At 37.9% G+C, this 15,914-nt stretch overlaps 1 protein-coding gene across 1 annotated transcript in view; it reads left to right on the top strand.

Annotated features, from left to right (window-relative positions):
- The window catches only part of Stk17b (serine/threonine kinase 17b), a 29,865-nt gene extending 13,951 nt beyond the window's left edge, over positions 1 to 15,914 (top strand). The window contains exons 4-8 of the mRNA XM_021661833.2: positions 4,471 to 4,615; positions 6,318 to 6,444; positions 7,993 to 8,041; positions 9,102 to 9,281; positions 13,626 to 15,914. Coding sequence (XP_021517508.1) covers positions 4,471 to 4,615; positions 6,318 to 6,444; positions 7,993 to 8,041; positions 9,102 to 9,281; positions 13,626 to 13,908 — 784 coding nt within the window. The 3' untranslated portion in view covers positions 13,909 to 15,914. The remainder of the gene's footprint in view (positions 1 to 4,470; positions 4,616 to 6,317; positions 6,445 to 7,992; positions 8,042 to 9,101; positions 9,282 to 13,625) is intronic.

Below are 15,914 nucleotides of genomic sequence, written 5' to 3'. Positions count from 1 at the left end.
GATAATTACTATTTAAAAGAAAATAGTGCTACAAACTGTGGTAATTCTTTTTACCAGCCAGTGTACACAATACATTGCCCTTTGAATTTAAGTGTATTTGTCCTATTTTATTTTATTTGTACATGTGTGTATATGGAGTATGTGTGATGTATGTGTTTACATGTGGTGTGTGTGTAATGCATAGTATGTGGAAGCCAGAGAGAGATTTTAGGTGTCTTCTCAATTGATCTGCACTTTACATATTGAGTCTGGGTCTTTATATATTGAGTCTGGGTCTTTCACTGACCCTGGAGCCAGCTCTTTCTGCCAGTCTTGCTGGCTTGTTGGGTTGTTGGATTCCCTGTCCCTTCCTCCTATGCATTAGGATTGTGGGTGGGCCACCAGATGTGCTTGGTGGACAGAACTTGGTCCTCATGGAAATAGATTTGACTAAAACTAGTTTGAATGAAAGCGCTGATTTTTAACAAGTTAAACTGACATGTAGTTTACTGAACAATGAGTAGTATATACATTTCTCAGAACAAGATGCCATGAAAATGTGTTACAGAAGCTGCAGAGTTAGAATAGCAGGAAAGATCAGGACACTACCAATGCCATTCCATTTTTCATTTTTGTCAAAGGTTCTTCAGCTGCCTTTCCTCTAATTTCCTATAAACCATGGGGAAAGTAGCTAACATTAGGAACAGGTAAGGAAGTATTAGGTGTGGTGATGAATACAGGACGCTGACTGTGTTAACAAAATCCTGTTTGGAGTTCATCTGGAGAACTACAACAAAATTCCTTGGAAACATGATATATTTTATGTGTAGATTGTGTTCAAACTCAAAATGGTACCCTACCCAATGAATTAGTAAACCTGATGTTGATCTCACTGCCTCTGACTGAAATATAACCAGCCCTCAACAAGTGTTTGAGTAGATTAGCATATTTAATTTTTTAAAGTGACTAAAACTAGAATTTATTGGTAGGATTGGGGCTTGATCGTTTCTGTCACTTTGTGGTGGCAGTGTCATAATAGCCATTCATTCTTACTTAGTCCTCACAGTTTGGCTGGAGATGATTTATTTTAATAAGGAGACATACTTTTTATATGGTTAAAATGAAATACTGGATGGATTTACTCTGATCATTGCAAATTAAATTTCCACTTCACACCATCCCATGTACTCATTTCTACTTTACAAAATTTCAAGCCTGTGAAAACTTGGAATGGTATAATCGGCATACATACCTTCTTTACTTTGATTCCTCAGTTGACATGTTGACTTCTTCACTGAGCGTGGTTTTCCTTTTTTGAACTGCAGGATTTGCTCTGAAGAGTAAGGTATTCTGCACACCAACCTGATTATCAAACACAAAGCCAGCATATGTTAGCTGGGACCGTTATATGTGGTTGTAGAGTCTCTGTGACCATTTTATTTTTTATGACATTGACTTTTGGGGGTTGTGAATGATCACTTGTCACAGGAAATGTCATGTATTCTGGGTTTGTCTGACTGTATCCCCATCATTAGAGTGTAACATGTTTGGCAAGGACAGTAGTGTGGGTGATGTGTGTTTCCTGATGCATCACATTGGGTGGCATTAATGTCAGCTGGTTTTATTATTGGTTTTGTTAAATTTGAAGATGAGTAAGGCAGCCTGCCAGATCTTCATTATAAAGGAAGCTAACTAATCTGAGTGATGCTACTGAGTGCCCTGTTCTTTGACAGATTTCCATCCAGAAATGTCAGTAACCATTGACATACTTGATGAATTGGCATCCCTAGAGGAAGTCAGAAAATGGTTCATTATAAATTCATTAAACTGGCATTCTTCTTATAAAAGTGTTTCTTTTTTTTTTCTCCCTTTTCACTATCACTATGTATTCATGGTTTTGTTAAACTATTAAATAGAATTAATTAATTTAAAACAACCCATTATGATCAAATTAGTAGGTCCCAATCAGCTTCTTCTATTATTTTTCCTTTATTCCAAATTTGTCCTGCATTTTTCGGAGATTAAAATGTGTCAAGTAGGCTCTAAATCTCCATTCTGTATCTTTCTGATGTGATCAAATCAGTGTCTGCAGCCTTCCTGGCTCTGCACACCAAGGTCTCATTGACTTTTCCATGGCTGAACTGGTCAGCCACCTCTACATGACTCGCTGGTTTCAGTGGGGTGGCATCCGCCAGTTCAGCATAAACCTGCTAATACCATACCTGGGAGCAAGCAATGGAGTACCCCTCCATCTCTCTTTTTCTTTTTCTTTCTCTTTTTTCTTTTTTGTCATTCCTTTAAACTGAAGTATGGCCCACTATGGCATGTATTCAGAGAATCATAGTTACAGAGTTAGGTTAGCTCCATTTGCTTTTATTTATAGTCAGCATTGGGATTTCACTTTTAGGAACTCCTTAAAAATCATTTCCAACTATAAAAAAGGTTTGCATGATTTAGAACTCAAAGACTTGTAAGAAAGCTTGGTGTGCGTGTGTGTGTGTGTGTGTGTGTAAATGGAACCCAGGACCTCATTCATTACAAGCACATGCTGTATCACTGTGTCATGTCTCCAGAACCATATATGGTTAATTTTCAAGAGACTCCATTGCATGGCCTGTTGTTTTATTCAGCCTATTGTACATAGGTGGAGCTTCAGGGCAAATTCCTGGAAGTTGATTGCTGGCTCAAAGGATAAATGTGTGTCCAACTATACACAATGCCTGAATCCCCCACAATCATTTAAAAAAAGTAGTGTTATGAGTTACTGCATTTGCTAACTTTGCAATAATGTATAAACTTTCTTTAGCAATTAATATGGCTAGGAGTTCTGATAGTTCTGTTGTGTTTTTATATTTTCCTGTTTTGCCTCGATTAATCTAATTTTTAGCTAAATTGTTTATTTTTATAAATGAAGCTGAAGTTCTATAATCACTTTGTAACTTTTAAATAATTTTAAGACCTTTTATTTTTATCGAAATAAATAGCTCGCATAAAAATACTTCGTTCCAATTATAATGTCTCTGTAACTGTTTTAGTCCTTTCTTTGACTGTTTGAATAAATAAATGGCTACTTTTCTAGAAGGTGGTATTGTTACCTCTTTTTATAAGTTGAGGAGAGATTTTGAGACTCGTCCAGTTGCTGATTTCCACTCCATGAAGTGACACTTTGTCCATATTAAGTGCTTTAAAAGCATGTGCGCGTAATTCAGGAAAATACCTAACCAAATTGAATATGTTTTCTGAATGAACACTTGATATGAAATTTTTAATAATGCTCAATTTTTAGCAAACTAAGATTAATTATGGCATAGACTTACTGACTATGGGGCAAAAGCTGCCCTTGAAATAGAATAGCTTGAAAGGGGAACTTGCTTATAATTTACAAACGGTAATTCTGCAGTTATGTAGGACAGAAATACCTTTTCTTGTTAGGAAATTACAACGCTCTGTCTGTTAAATATGTCATTTTAAAGGTGATTTTTGAAAGTCCAGTATATTAGCTAATTTAGCAGCAACCAGACTGACACTTGGGCAGACTTGATTTCTATGACCCACCCCCACCCCCCACTACACACACACAGTACCCTGCTCACAGTCGTGCTCTATGATTTTCTCCGCTCCTGGTGTATTCTGTACCTTGTAAAGTGCCTAGCAAACAAGTTTCTGAAAACCTAAGTGTCGTCTCTTTGCTTTCTTAGAATTGTGTTCACGGTGTTATAATTGCTTCTCATCTTGGTCCCATTGCAGGAATGTAGTTAGACCACTCTACTTTTGAGTGGGATTTTTAGTCACAGTAAACAGTGTAACTAAAGAGGGAGGGGTGCAGGTGGATTGCCAGCCGACACCATGGACTTCCACTCCTTCCTCAGGAGTCCCTGGGGAAGGGTGTGGAAGGTAAACACTGATGCACAGGTGAAGTGGCCTGTGTGTTAAGTATTCATGAAGACACATTTATTTCTTTGATTGCAGTTTTTTCCTATCTTGCCTTCCAGTGCCTGAATTTGTAGTTTACTAATATAAAAGCACCAGCCATGGGAAATTTCTGCACCTAGACCACCTTTATCATGATGCCTTGAGTCAGACAATGTGTTAGTTTCTCATGAATTTTCAGGTTTTGGATGAGTGGGGACAGGGGGAAGTGGAGTGTGTGTCATTGGTACCTTCAGACATGTTCCTCACCAGCTGATAGTTTTTTCCTGTGTTGTCATAAACCAGGTACCAGCATCAACTCTTCATGGCTTTCTATGGCTTGCTATGTACAGATTAATCAGTGACAGCTTACAGCTACAGTGTAAGCTTTGGTGCCTGGAATTTAAGTTTGAGAATATTGAATCCTACACAGAACATGCGTCTTAGTGTTGGCAGGCACTGAAGTGGTTTACACACTGATGTGTACGTGGCCATGTGGCCTCTGCTTAATGGGTGTACAGTATTTAAAGGTTATTTTTCGGTAAATGATTTGTAAAAGGTTCCATTTGAATTTTCTTTCAGTGCTGCAGGTGGAGAAATTTTCAACCTGTGTTTACCTGAGTTGGCTGAAATGATATCTGAAAGTGATGTTATCAGGCTCATTAAACAAATACTTGAAGGAGTTTGTTATCTACATCAGAATAACATTGTCCACCTTGATTTAAAGGTATGGTGGTGTGATTTAAACTGACACAACATTGTGTTCTTTCTGTGCTCTTGGAAGGTGCAGCGTGGGGCTGGTGATAGGGACTGGTTGAGACTGCGGCGGTGCCCTCTGCCCTGTGCGCTGCATGACTTGACTTTGTGTTGGCAGACCGGCTGCATGTGCGATAAGATTTAGGTCACTTAAACTCCGTCACCCTTACACGGAGCTCTGCGGTCCTCCACTCTGCATCGTCTTTCCTGGCACCTCCTCCCTTTGAAGTGATTGCTGCTGTTCCCTGTCTGGTATACCCTGCTCCTCATTGCTCTGCTGCATATCTCACTCATCTTTCTCTAAGGCATCATGGCCTGTGTCTCAGCAGATTAGTCAGAATCCTTACCCTAGCCCCCAGAACCATGGACACTGGTCACGATGTCTGTCCATGCTTGTCTTTCCTCTACAACTGCTCTCATGCCTTACAGTCTGAAGGAACCTGTCATCTTTATAAAACAATGGATTCTACTCTGCCTATATAGTTTGCCTGCATGGGCCTTTGGGTTCCTTTGCCACTTTCATAATAAAATTTCAAAATCGCTGTTTATCATGGCCCAGCCCTTTCTCTGATTTCCAATTTTTTTTTTCAGCTGTGGATTCAATTTAAATCCATTTGGAAGTTCTGTAAATACTTTGAAATACACGTTGCTTAGATATTTCTCCTATAAATACAAAATAAACAAACAAAACCAAAAAAAAATAAAACAAGCCCCATCTGTATTTGTTCCCCTGTAGAGCAGGAGGAAACGTTTACTGTCTAGCATTCCCACTGTCTCTTCTGTAATCACATGGTTGGGAAAGAGGCAGCAGAGCAAGTGCCTGGGTGTTTTTCTCTGATCAGCAACTTTTTGTCCTGATAAAGGCAAGGTGTATCATACTGCATCTCAGAGTACTTGAAGTCAGGATGTCCTGTAAACTTGGCTTTTCATACCATAACCATGAAGTTGACAAAAGAGTTTATTTGTCTCCTGTAATAGTCTCTTGTAATTTTTTATTAAGCATGGCATTGTCACCCAGCTTAGTGACTGCTAGGATTTTTTGCACAGACTTTGAGCAGCACTTCTGCATTTATAATGGGCTCTGATAGGGCACTGTCTCTACACCTGTAACCCTGAAGTCAAGTCATATGGCTCTAGGAGACAGTGGAGGATACATGCATCTTACTGACAAAGCTATAAACCTTGGGATAGTCAGGCCCAGCTGTGCAGAACCACTTTCTGCTCTGAACATGGATATGCATGCTGATTTCATGCTTACCTTTCGGTCCCTCAGAGCAGCTTTCTAACTGACATGTTCCTTCTTTTCCTGTAAGACTTAGCTTGAACATCATCTCTACTGCAGGGCCTTCATGGGTTTGTGTCTGTGTGTGTGTGCCTGTGTGCATCTGTGTGGGTATGTGTGTGTTCGCCACTTGAACTTTTTGTGGGTAAAATTTGGTGCTCTTGCTTTTATTACTAATATGTTCCATAACTCATAATCAATCTAGCATCTTAAAAACTGAAAATTCTTGACTGCTTTTTAATTTCTTCATTATGAAATGTGTACGCCTTCTAATTGAGAGTTCAGAGATGTTGGGATGAAGTATGCTAAGAAGTGTGTTCCACTCGCTTTACCTTTATCTAGGAGCATCTTTGATATCTGTTGCTTATAGCATTTTGTATGCTTTATTTAGCCACAGAACATACTGTTGAGCAGCATTTACCCACTTGGGGACATAAAAATTGTAGACTTTGGAATGTCTCGAAAAATTGGGAATGCATGTGAGCTTCGGGAAATCATGGGAACACCTGAGTACTTAGGTAAGAATTCCATTTTTTTATACATTTTAAAATTTATAAAGATACATCTTTAAAAGTATATCTTATGATGGAGTTGTAGCTCATGTGGTGGAGTGCTTGCTTAGCACCAAAAAAACAATACCAGGATTCATTTTATTCAGAAAGTTGAATGCATTCAAATTTAGTTATGACTCATTAGATGACTTATAGTGAATATAGAGATATGTAAGCATTTGGAACAACTCACAGGATATTGGCTGCGTGTAAAAGTACAGTGCGTGTTTATACTAGCATTCTATGTAAGGAGAAAAGAAAAGCTTAAAAGGGAAATCAGTAGGAAATAGGCAAGAGACAGACCCAATTGGTCCGAGAGCCTCTGAGACCAGCTGAACATGTAGCTGTCATTTCTGCTCCTGTCTAGTCCTGGCCCTGAAGCTGTGTGCAATGCAGTCTTTGGTTTTGCAGGTGCCATTCACTGTTGCTGTTGTCTTCAAATGTGAGGGTTTTTAATAGGGCTGTGAAGAGAGGATTCTGGGTGAAAGGGTACCCAAGATAACGAGGCAATCTAGAATAATGTACTAAGTCAATAAATTTGATTGTGCATACAAAAGATTTTTGAGATATGTAAAACAGCATATATGCTGTAATTTTTTATCTTTTTGTTATTGTTCAAATGGACCTTCTGTTGGAAAGATAAAGCTAAGCAGAGGAGGTCCCATGGGCGAGACAGTTATCGCCCGGAAGAGCAGAGCTCACTGTTGAATGCTCACGTGGCCTGTAGTATCCTAGACGACGTAGTTGTAGTTAGTAATGACAGAGCTGCCAGAAGGATGCAGAAAGGTCGTAAATAGTTTGGTGACACTGAAAGCATATATAATTCAAAGGTGTTAATCATGAAAATGCTAGAGTTGAGACACTGTTTTTTGAAGAGATTATAAAAGCCCATTGAGAAACAGTCCATTCTCAATTGTAAATACTATCCAGAATTTCACTGCAGGGTTCAGGAGGTACAGATAATTTACTTTCCATTATATGGGGACAAGGAAAGACACAGGTAGAAATTGCTTAGGGAGTTAGGTTTTTGATAATTTAAGAATATTTAATCTGTTTGAGAATCTTGGCATTTAAGAGAAACCTTTTTTTTCCTTACAATGTAATAAGAACATGATCCATTTTACCCTGAAAAGATAAACTTACATGAAGCCAACAAAATAATATATATTAATAACAAAGCAGTTAAACTACGGTTGTAAATATTGTGGCTCCTACCATTTCACTCCTTCATACTGCTTTTTCCGAGGTCAGCTTGAATGCACTGCTCTCCCACGTGAGAACTGCCGAGCTCCTCTAGGACAGTAGGGACTTGGCCCAATGCCCGTTTCTTCATATGATTTTCAAATATTATATATGTCTTAGTGTCTAATCTCAAAATAATTAAAATTCACTAAATTCCTATTGAGTTCCTATTACTCTGCCTTCCATAAGCAAATCAAGTTCTAATTTAACGCAAGGTGATTATTAGTTTTAAAGTTTACCAATGTTGGGTCTTAATTTAATTTTCTCTTTCAGCTCCAGAAATTCTCAACTATGATCCCATTACCACAGCAACAGATATGTGGTAAGAGTCTATTGTAATCTAAGTATCACCTTTCAAAATTGAAAAATATATATTAAAATACAGTTTTAATACTAAAAATAAGGCTTTCTTTAAAAGATTTTATTTAAAAGGTATCATTGAAGAATTTTTATCTACCTGTCTTTTTCAGTAAGCTCTTGAGCCAGAGGCACAGAAATGGAAACTCCCTCTCATTGATCACCTCAGTTGAGTAAGAATGAGCCAGCCTATGTCTGACACACACTGTGTAGTCAATGCTCAAGAAGCCAGGATGATGCCTCAGTCAAAGCGCAATGCTCTGCCTAGCACTGCGAGTCTAGAAGCATTAAGCATTTGCTGAGTAGAATGGGGTCAGAGACACACACAGACTCAGGGTTATAAGGGTTCACCTCTAGGGAATTGTGGGGTTTGCAGCTTTCTCAGAGAGACCCTCACAGTAAGCAGTACGAGGATTGGCACTGGAACTTCTATTGTGACCACAGATCAACTGACTCTGTAGACCAAGTGAAGAGTTTAGCCTTATTGCCCTGGTTCTTTGAAATTAATGGGTTTGCAACAATACAAAAGGTCTGATGGCCAAGTCCACAGTAAAGTATGCTTTGCTCAGTTGTTCTGGCTCCTAATGAGCTTGTCCATAACATATTTGCAGTTCTGAGAAATTTTGCCCATCCAGCTTTGTACTTTTCCTGACTTGCAGACTTGAGTTTTCACAGAGTCCTGGTTACATCACTCAGGGCATTATTGCCATTGGGCAGACCAACAAGAGTCTTCAGTGAAGGTTGCATAGTCTGTAGAGGAAGTGATGTTTTCAGCAGATTATATTGATGTTACATGTAACATATATATATGGACATCCTGTTCTCTTTTTGAGGCAAATGGAAGTACCACAGCTATTTCAGTTTTTAATGGCACAGCAATCTCTAGAAGCAGCTTAAGTTTTTTTTTTTTTTTTAAACTGTGCCAGATTTGAGGATAGGAATTTTTGGACTACTAATTATATTGTCTATAAATATTGTTAAATTATTGTGCATTTTAAGTTCTTTCTCCCTTATTTGTTTTTCAGGAATATTGGCATAATAGCGTATATGTTGTTAACTCATACATCACCATTTGTAGGAGAAGATAATCAGGAAACATATCTGAACATTTCTCAAGTTAACGTGGATTATTCAGAAGAAACTTTTTCATCAGTTTCACAACTGGCCACAGACTTCATTCAGAGCCTTCTAGTAAAGAATCCAGAGTAAGTAATGACATTAATTAATTGCTGTTACAGAACTAATTGCATGTGCCTATAAAAGATATATTCTGCACAAAAATGCAATTAATGTATGTATTATATCCCACATTTGGAAACTACTAGGGATAATGACCTGAAAGTTGAAGGGAACTACTGCGAAAGAGGATGGCCTAAGGGGAAGGGTGGGTAAGAGACCTCAGTAATAAAAACTGCATTATTGCATGTATAAAATTATTTCAGTGAAATTGTATTGTAAAATTAAAATTGCTAGTAAAATATAATTACATTAAAATCACAAGAAAGGTACATTCTAAAGTTATATAAATACACAATGGAATACTACTCAGCAATTAAAAACAAGGAAATCATGAAATTTGCAGGCAAATGGTGGTATCTAGAAAAGATCATCCTGAGTGAAGTATCCCAGAAGCAGAAAGACACATATGGTATATACTCACTTGTAAGTGGATATTAGACATATAATAGAGGATAAACATACTAAAATCTGTACGTAAAGAAGCTAAGCAAGAAGGAGAACCCTGGGCAAGATGATCAATCCTCACTCAGAAAGGCAAATGGGATAGACATCAGAAAAGGGAGAAAACAGGGAACAGGACAGGAGCCTACCACAGAGGGCCTCTGAAAGGCTCTCCCTAGCAGTGTATCAAAGCAGGTACTGAGACTCATAGCGAAAGTTTGGGCAGAGTGCAGGGAATCTTATGAAAGAAGGGGTGATAGAAAGACCTGGAGGGGACAGAAGCTCCACAAGGAAAGCAAGAAATCTGGGCCCAGGGGTCCTTTCTGAGACTGATACTAAAACCAAGGACCATGCATGAAGATAACCTAGAACCTCCAAGGCAGCTCAGTCTCCAAGTGGGTTCCTTACTAAGGGGAACAGGGACTGTCTCTGACATGAACTCTGTGGCTGCCTCTTTGATCACCTCCCCCTGATGGGGGAGCAGCCTTACCAGGCCATAGAGGAAGAGAGTGCAGCCTGATGAGACCTGATAGGCTAGGGTCAGATGGAAGGGGAGGAGGACCTCTCCTATCAGTAGACTGGGGGAGGGCCATGAGAGGGGATGAGGAAGGGAGGGTGGGATTGAGAGGGAATGAGGGAGGGGGACTACAGCTGGGATACAAAGTGAATAAACTATAATTAATATAAAAAAATTTTTAAAGTAATTTCAAAAAAATAGACTATTTGAAAAAAAGTCAATTTGCCATTACAAATTGGCAAAGTGTAGTGAGAGTTGATGTGAAAAACCATTAAATAACAAATCTAACTCTTAAGCAAAAAACACAACAGAAGTTTAGAATGAAGATGATATTTGAGGTAATATTTTCTCAACCAGCTGCTAATCTTTGGCTTACTATGATGGGACTTCAATGTGAATGATTTTTAGTTAAAGAAGTCTGTTACACAACAGGCATGAGTTAATGATTGCCAAATCTTAAAGGATTAAATGTGTGCTCATGTATGGGCTCATCATATATATATGAATGTTTAAATTTTGATTGCTTAAAGAAAGCTATGAGCTATGGAGTATCTTTCACTCTGGCATGTGCTATAAATAAAAATGCAATGCATCATGGTATTTACTGAAAAAAGACTTGACCTACCTCCAGACACTTGATCACTGGCTGCTTGGAGGCAAGGAGAGGCCCAACTCTTCTTGAAGGAGGCTTGTATCCTAGAGCTATAGCTTGGGGCCATGGCCTCACCTTCCAGACTTCTATTCAGGGCAGTGAATCTCTTGGAGGCCTCAGTTTGTTTATTTATAGTTTGAATCTCAACAGCTCTTTGAACATGTATACCTATTTTATATAAAGAGTAATATTGTGTTTTCTGTTTATAAGTCATTTGTTTTCTTAGTCTTTGCTTTTATTTTAAATATTCTGAAATGAGTATTAATTATAAAAAGACTATACACAAAAACAACAAAAAGAGGAAATATCTGCCTGCCAACAATTCCTGTGTAACTTTGAGCTTATAGGTTTCCCCTTCTTTTGAATAACAGAAAGTAATCTATTTATTTATTTATTTTTTCATTTATTATTTATGCTGTATTCTGCTTGCATGTGTGCCTGCATACCAGAAAGCACCAGATCTTGTTATAGATGGTTGTGAGCCACCATGCAGTTACTCAGGAATTGAACTCAGGACCTTTGGAAGAACAGTCAGTGCTCTTAACCTCTAAGCTCTCTCTAGCCCAGAAAGCAATCTTAAGATTCAAAATATTAGATAAATTATCATTGAAGCTATCTTTTCAAACTTTAACAGTTAATGTTTAGAGCATAACTGATATAGAACATCAATTACTGGTTTATTCCTCCAAAGGCTTTTCAAATTGAAGGGATCTGAAAATAAAGCAAGTGGATTTTTTGTGTAATAAAGGATATCTAAAATCAGTGGCAAAAATGATATCTAGTCAGTGGCAAGCAATCATGTCACTGACTAATGTTTTCTCCAAGTTGTGCTTCCAAGAAGAGATTTATAGAAAGTTCTTATGTTGTTTTACCTTATGCAAATATAAATTCATGGCTGAGGGTGTAGCTAAATGGTAGATTTGTCCTCTTGTGTGTGAGGCCATGGTATTTGCTCTTTAGCATTGAAAACTAGTATGTATAACAAAGATTAGAGAAGAAAGGTCTAAGAACAAATATTTTTTATAGTCTTGTAGAAGATACTAGTATTATTGCAAGTTAGAGGTAATTGGGGGCACCGAAAACCTTGTTTAAAATTTCATACTATGAAGGAAATAAGTACATTCTAGAAAGCATCTAGAATGCTTCCTCAGTGTTGATCAGGTCATTGCTTGTAACATCTAGATTTTGGAAGCACCAATATGTGTCTGGTTAAATAGATTATGGTATACCAGAATGGGAGCATAATAAATAAATAAAATATTTTTAATCGGTATTGTAGAAGGATAGTTAGAATGTATTATCTACTTTGAGTTACCACCTCACCCAATCAGAGTAGCTGTCATCAAGAAACTTAAAGGATGTTGGAAAGGATGTGAGGAAAGAGGAATACATATTCCCTGAGTGTGAGAGTGCAAATGAAAACAGTCATTATGGAATCAACTTGTAGGCTTCCTAAAATTCAAAATAAATTATTATATGACCCAGATATTTTACAAGTGCACATAGACCCAGAGGAACTCTATATTCTACCAAAGAGATAATTGTACATCCGTGATTATTGGTGCTTTATTTATGATAACAAGGAAACAGCAGCAAGCTAGATGTTCATAATAGATAAATAGGGAAGGGAAATGCAGTACATATCCAAAATGAAATATTACTCAGTTGTAAAGAAAAATCATGAAATTTACAGGAAAAGGGGTGAACTTGAAAACTATCATATTAAGCATGAGGTGCCTCAAATTAGAATTTAAAAAAAAATGTTTCCTTCATATGTGGATCTTAGACATGTAAATATACATGTATATATGGAAACAGCTCAAGGTGTAGATATAATGTTTCATTTACAAAGGAGACCAAGACAGGGTAATAATAGGTGATGAGGAAGGATGGACCGCAGGCCAAAGGACACACGAGTCATGAAGGAGGATATAAAGCTAATTGTTTGTCTAATTTAAACTCTGTCACAGTTTTTTTTTTTCTTTTGTCTGTGTGTGTGTGTGTTGATGGTGGTAGATAAGTGTGTAAAAATGTAGCTGACAGTGAAAATGTAAAATCCTAAGCTTCATGTCTTGAGAATGTCATTCTAACTATGCAGAAGTTCACTGAGATGTGTAGTTTGTGACTGGACAGTTGTTTGAGTGGCTACTTAATCTAGCTGCAGGATGGTTTTATTTGTGAACTCCTTGCAATAAACTGGTGTTATTTACTGAAAGTTAAACGGTTTATGCTCAGGTGGGCAAAGAAAGCAATGAGTGCTCCTCCAGGAGTTAATGTGACCTAGCTCCACCTGCCCTCAGTAAAGCCTATTTCCTAAAGCTTCTGCACCTTCCAACATGCCACAGGCTGGTGGCTACAACTTTAACACAGGGCCTTTTGGGACATATTCACTATCCAGACATCACATGTGACACTGATAGCTTGGGAAAATTTGCATCAAATGCAAATGTTCCTCCAATGACACTGTTAAGTGCCAATAATGGTACCCATTTCTTAGGTTTCTTGTGATTATTAAATAATCTATTGGAGGCATTTAAAATAGCCCCTGGTATTTTTCTAAGCATTTAATAACAGGTGTATCTACCATACCATTTGCACTGTATGATGTGTGCTTATCTTCGTGTTCATTTTAAAATGTAGTTGGAAGATGTCCTCAGCTTGCTTTGAGTCTCATCTTTCCCTTTCTGCTTTCTGCCAAAGGAACCGACCAACAGCAGAATCCTGCCTTTCTCATTCTTGGCTTCAACAGTGGGACTTTGGAAGCTTGTTTCATCCTGAGGAAACTTCAGGTTCCTCTCAAATTCAGGATCATACCCTCAGGTCCTCTGAAGATAAGGCCCCCAAGTCCTCCTGTAATGGAAGCTGTGGAGACCGGGAAGACAAGGAGAACATCCCTGAGGACGGCACCATGGTTTCTAAGAGGTTTCGCTTCGACGACTCCCTGCCCAGCCCCCATGAACTCGTTCCAGATTTACTCTGTTAGCACTTTTCTCTGTGACTCATCTGGACTGACTTGGATATTTGAAATCTCTGGTGTGAGATTGAGTTTTTAGCTTCATATATAATGTGTTTATATTATAAATGCACTTTGCTTAGAAGAACTTAAGGAACAGTTTAAATGCTAGATTTCTATTTGCTAGCATATCATTTCCTATCCTGAAATTGTTTTACAGAAAATAATATTTAAATATATGACAGACATGTAAATTGTGCATGTGAGTACACATGCAATTGAAAGAATTCAAGTTCAGTTGAACTTATAAAATGTTTTACATATCAAGAAAAATGGGGTGTATTATGGTTAGTAAAGATTGAACAAAATGAAAACATTAGAATTTAGTAGGTTCTCTCTAAGGTGAGCCTATACCATAACCGTTGACAGAATTTATTTGGGGAAATACTATCAAGTGTAAACCACAGTATGTACTGCTTTATAAGTACTCCAGAGACATTTTACAATTGAAAATGCTTCCCAGCTACCAATAGCTTGAAACCTAGGAATGACTTTCTTTGTGTGCCATATGCCCTGTGAGAGGGCCCAGTCAACAGCATAGAGGAAGCAAGACTGATCCAGGTGTTTGTCTGCAAGTTGAATCAAAGCATGGCATCATTTCTCAGCTCTTATATCTTGCACATTCATCATACATCAGATCTAATAAGATCTGGAAGATGGATATGAATGGTATGCAAATAAAAGAGGCCCTCATCTTCTAGAGGAGAATTGGGTAAAACCAAATGTGTTCTAATTTCAGTTAGGCTTATTCACAAAGGGAAGTTAAGACTGCACAGCTTGCTTAATCTTGGGTGTCTCCTAAGGCTCTGAAGGCAAGCCGGTCATTTGGAGTCATCCATGAAGATCCAGAGAACTTCTAACACCAGAGTCCTTAGTAGGCTTAGACACTTCTGGAGTTGTTTTGTGAAATTCTTGTCAGTGCTTGGCATGCAGCTATCCTCAGGGTCCTGTGTGCGTGTTCTTCTGGGAGCAGCACAGTGAGAGCCTAGTGTTGAGGCAGCGGTCTGAACCACATTCAGTCCTGCTGGGAGGGGCTCGGGAGTGCCTGGCGGTTTCCCACCGGTGTCTGTTTAAAGGTCAGCAATAACGTCGTGTTAAGATACTGGTCTCATAAATAGGCTAGTATATCAAACTTCATTGCCAAAAAAAATTAAAAGCCTGTGTATTTCCACATTGAAATGGGTATTAATCTAACAACCTGTAAATTCTTGAAATTGTTAATAAAATTTCAAATTCTTTAGATAACTTGAAACTGTTTAAAATGGCATTGGTGTGTGTTTGACAAAACGTCAAGTTTTTCACATCTTTGTCATTTTTAAAGAAGTCCTTTGTATATGTGTGTGTATATGTGTATGTGTACTGGTATAGATATAAATGTATAGATAGATAAAATACATCTTTTAAACAACTTCATCTTAGACATTCTTGGCTTGTGTATTATGCTCAACTCAGGTGCCAGCGAAGCCCTCTCTGGATAATAAAGTGCACATACAATTCTTTAGGAGTAGGCTATTGGCCCAATAAGCCGAACACTGAAGATGCTAGACTTAGCTCTTCTGTGTCTAAAGTGGATGAGCTGTTGGTAAATTGTTGATTGCTAGTCAGATAAAGTCACTAGTCGGTCACTAGGAAATGTGAATACTTTCTCAGAAGATGACACTTTATTGTAAAACTTTAAAAAGCATTATGCCAGACCCCAAAAGTAAACATTTGAAAATTTAATTTTAAGCCACTTGTTAAAAGCCACGTTTATTGCCTTAATTTTTCTCTGAGGGTCCTGAGATAGTTTGTGTGTCCTCTTTAGTTAATGGGCTACCATGTTGTAAATCCCCACACCTTTTTTTGGGACACTGTTTATTGTAAAACAGTGGTTACTGGTTGCACACAATATAAAAACGATTTCTTTTTCCATAAAAGTGCATTTAAATGTTTTCCATGTCGAAATGTGGAAATAAATGTCTTTTTGAGAGAATTTA

Source organism: Meriones unguiculatus, chromosome 15, assembly GCF_030254825.1.
Source record: "Meriones unguiculatus strain TT.TT164.6M chromosome 15, Bangor_MerUng_6.1, whole genome shotgun sequence".
NCBI classification, from domain to species: Eukaryota; Metazoa; Chordata; class Mammalia; order Rodentia; family Muridae; genus Meriones; species Meriones unguiculatus.
This window is presented reverse-complemented; position numbering and strand designations above follow the sequence as displayed.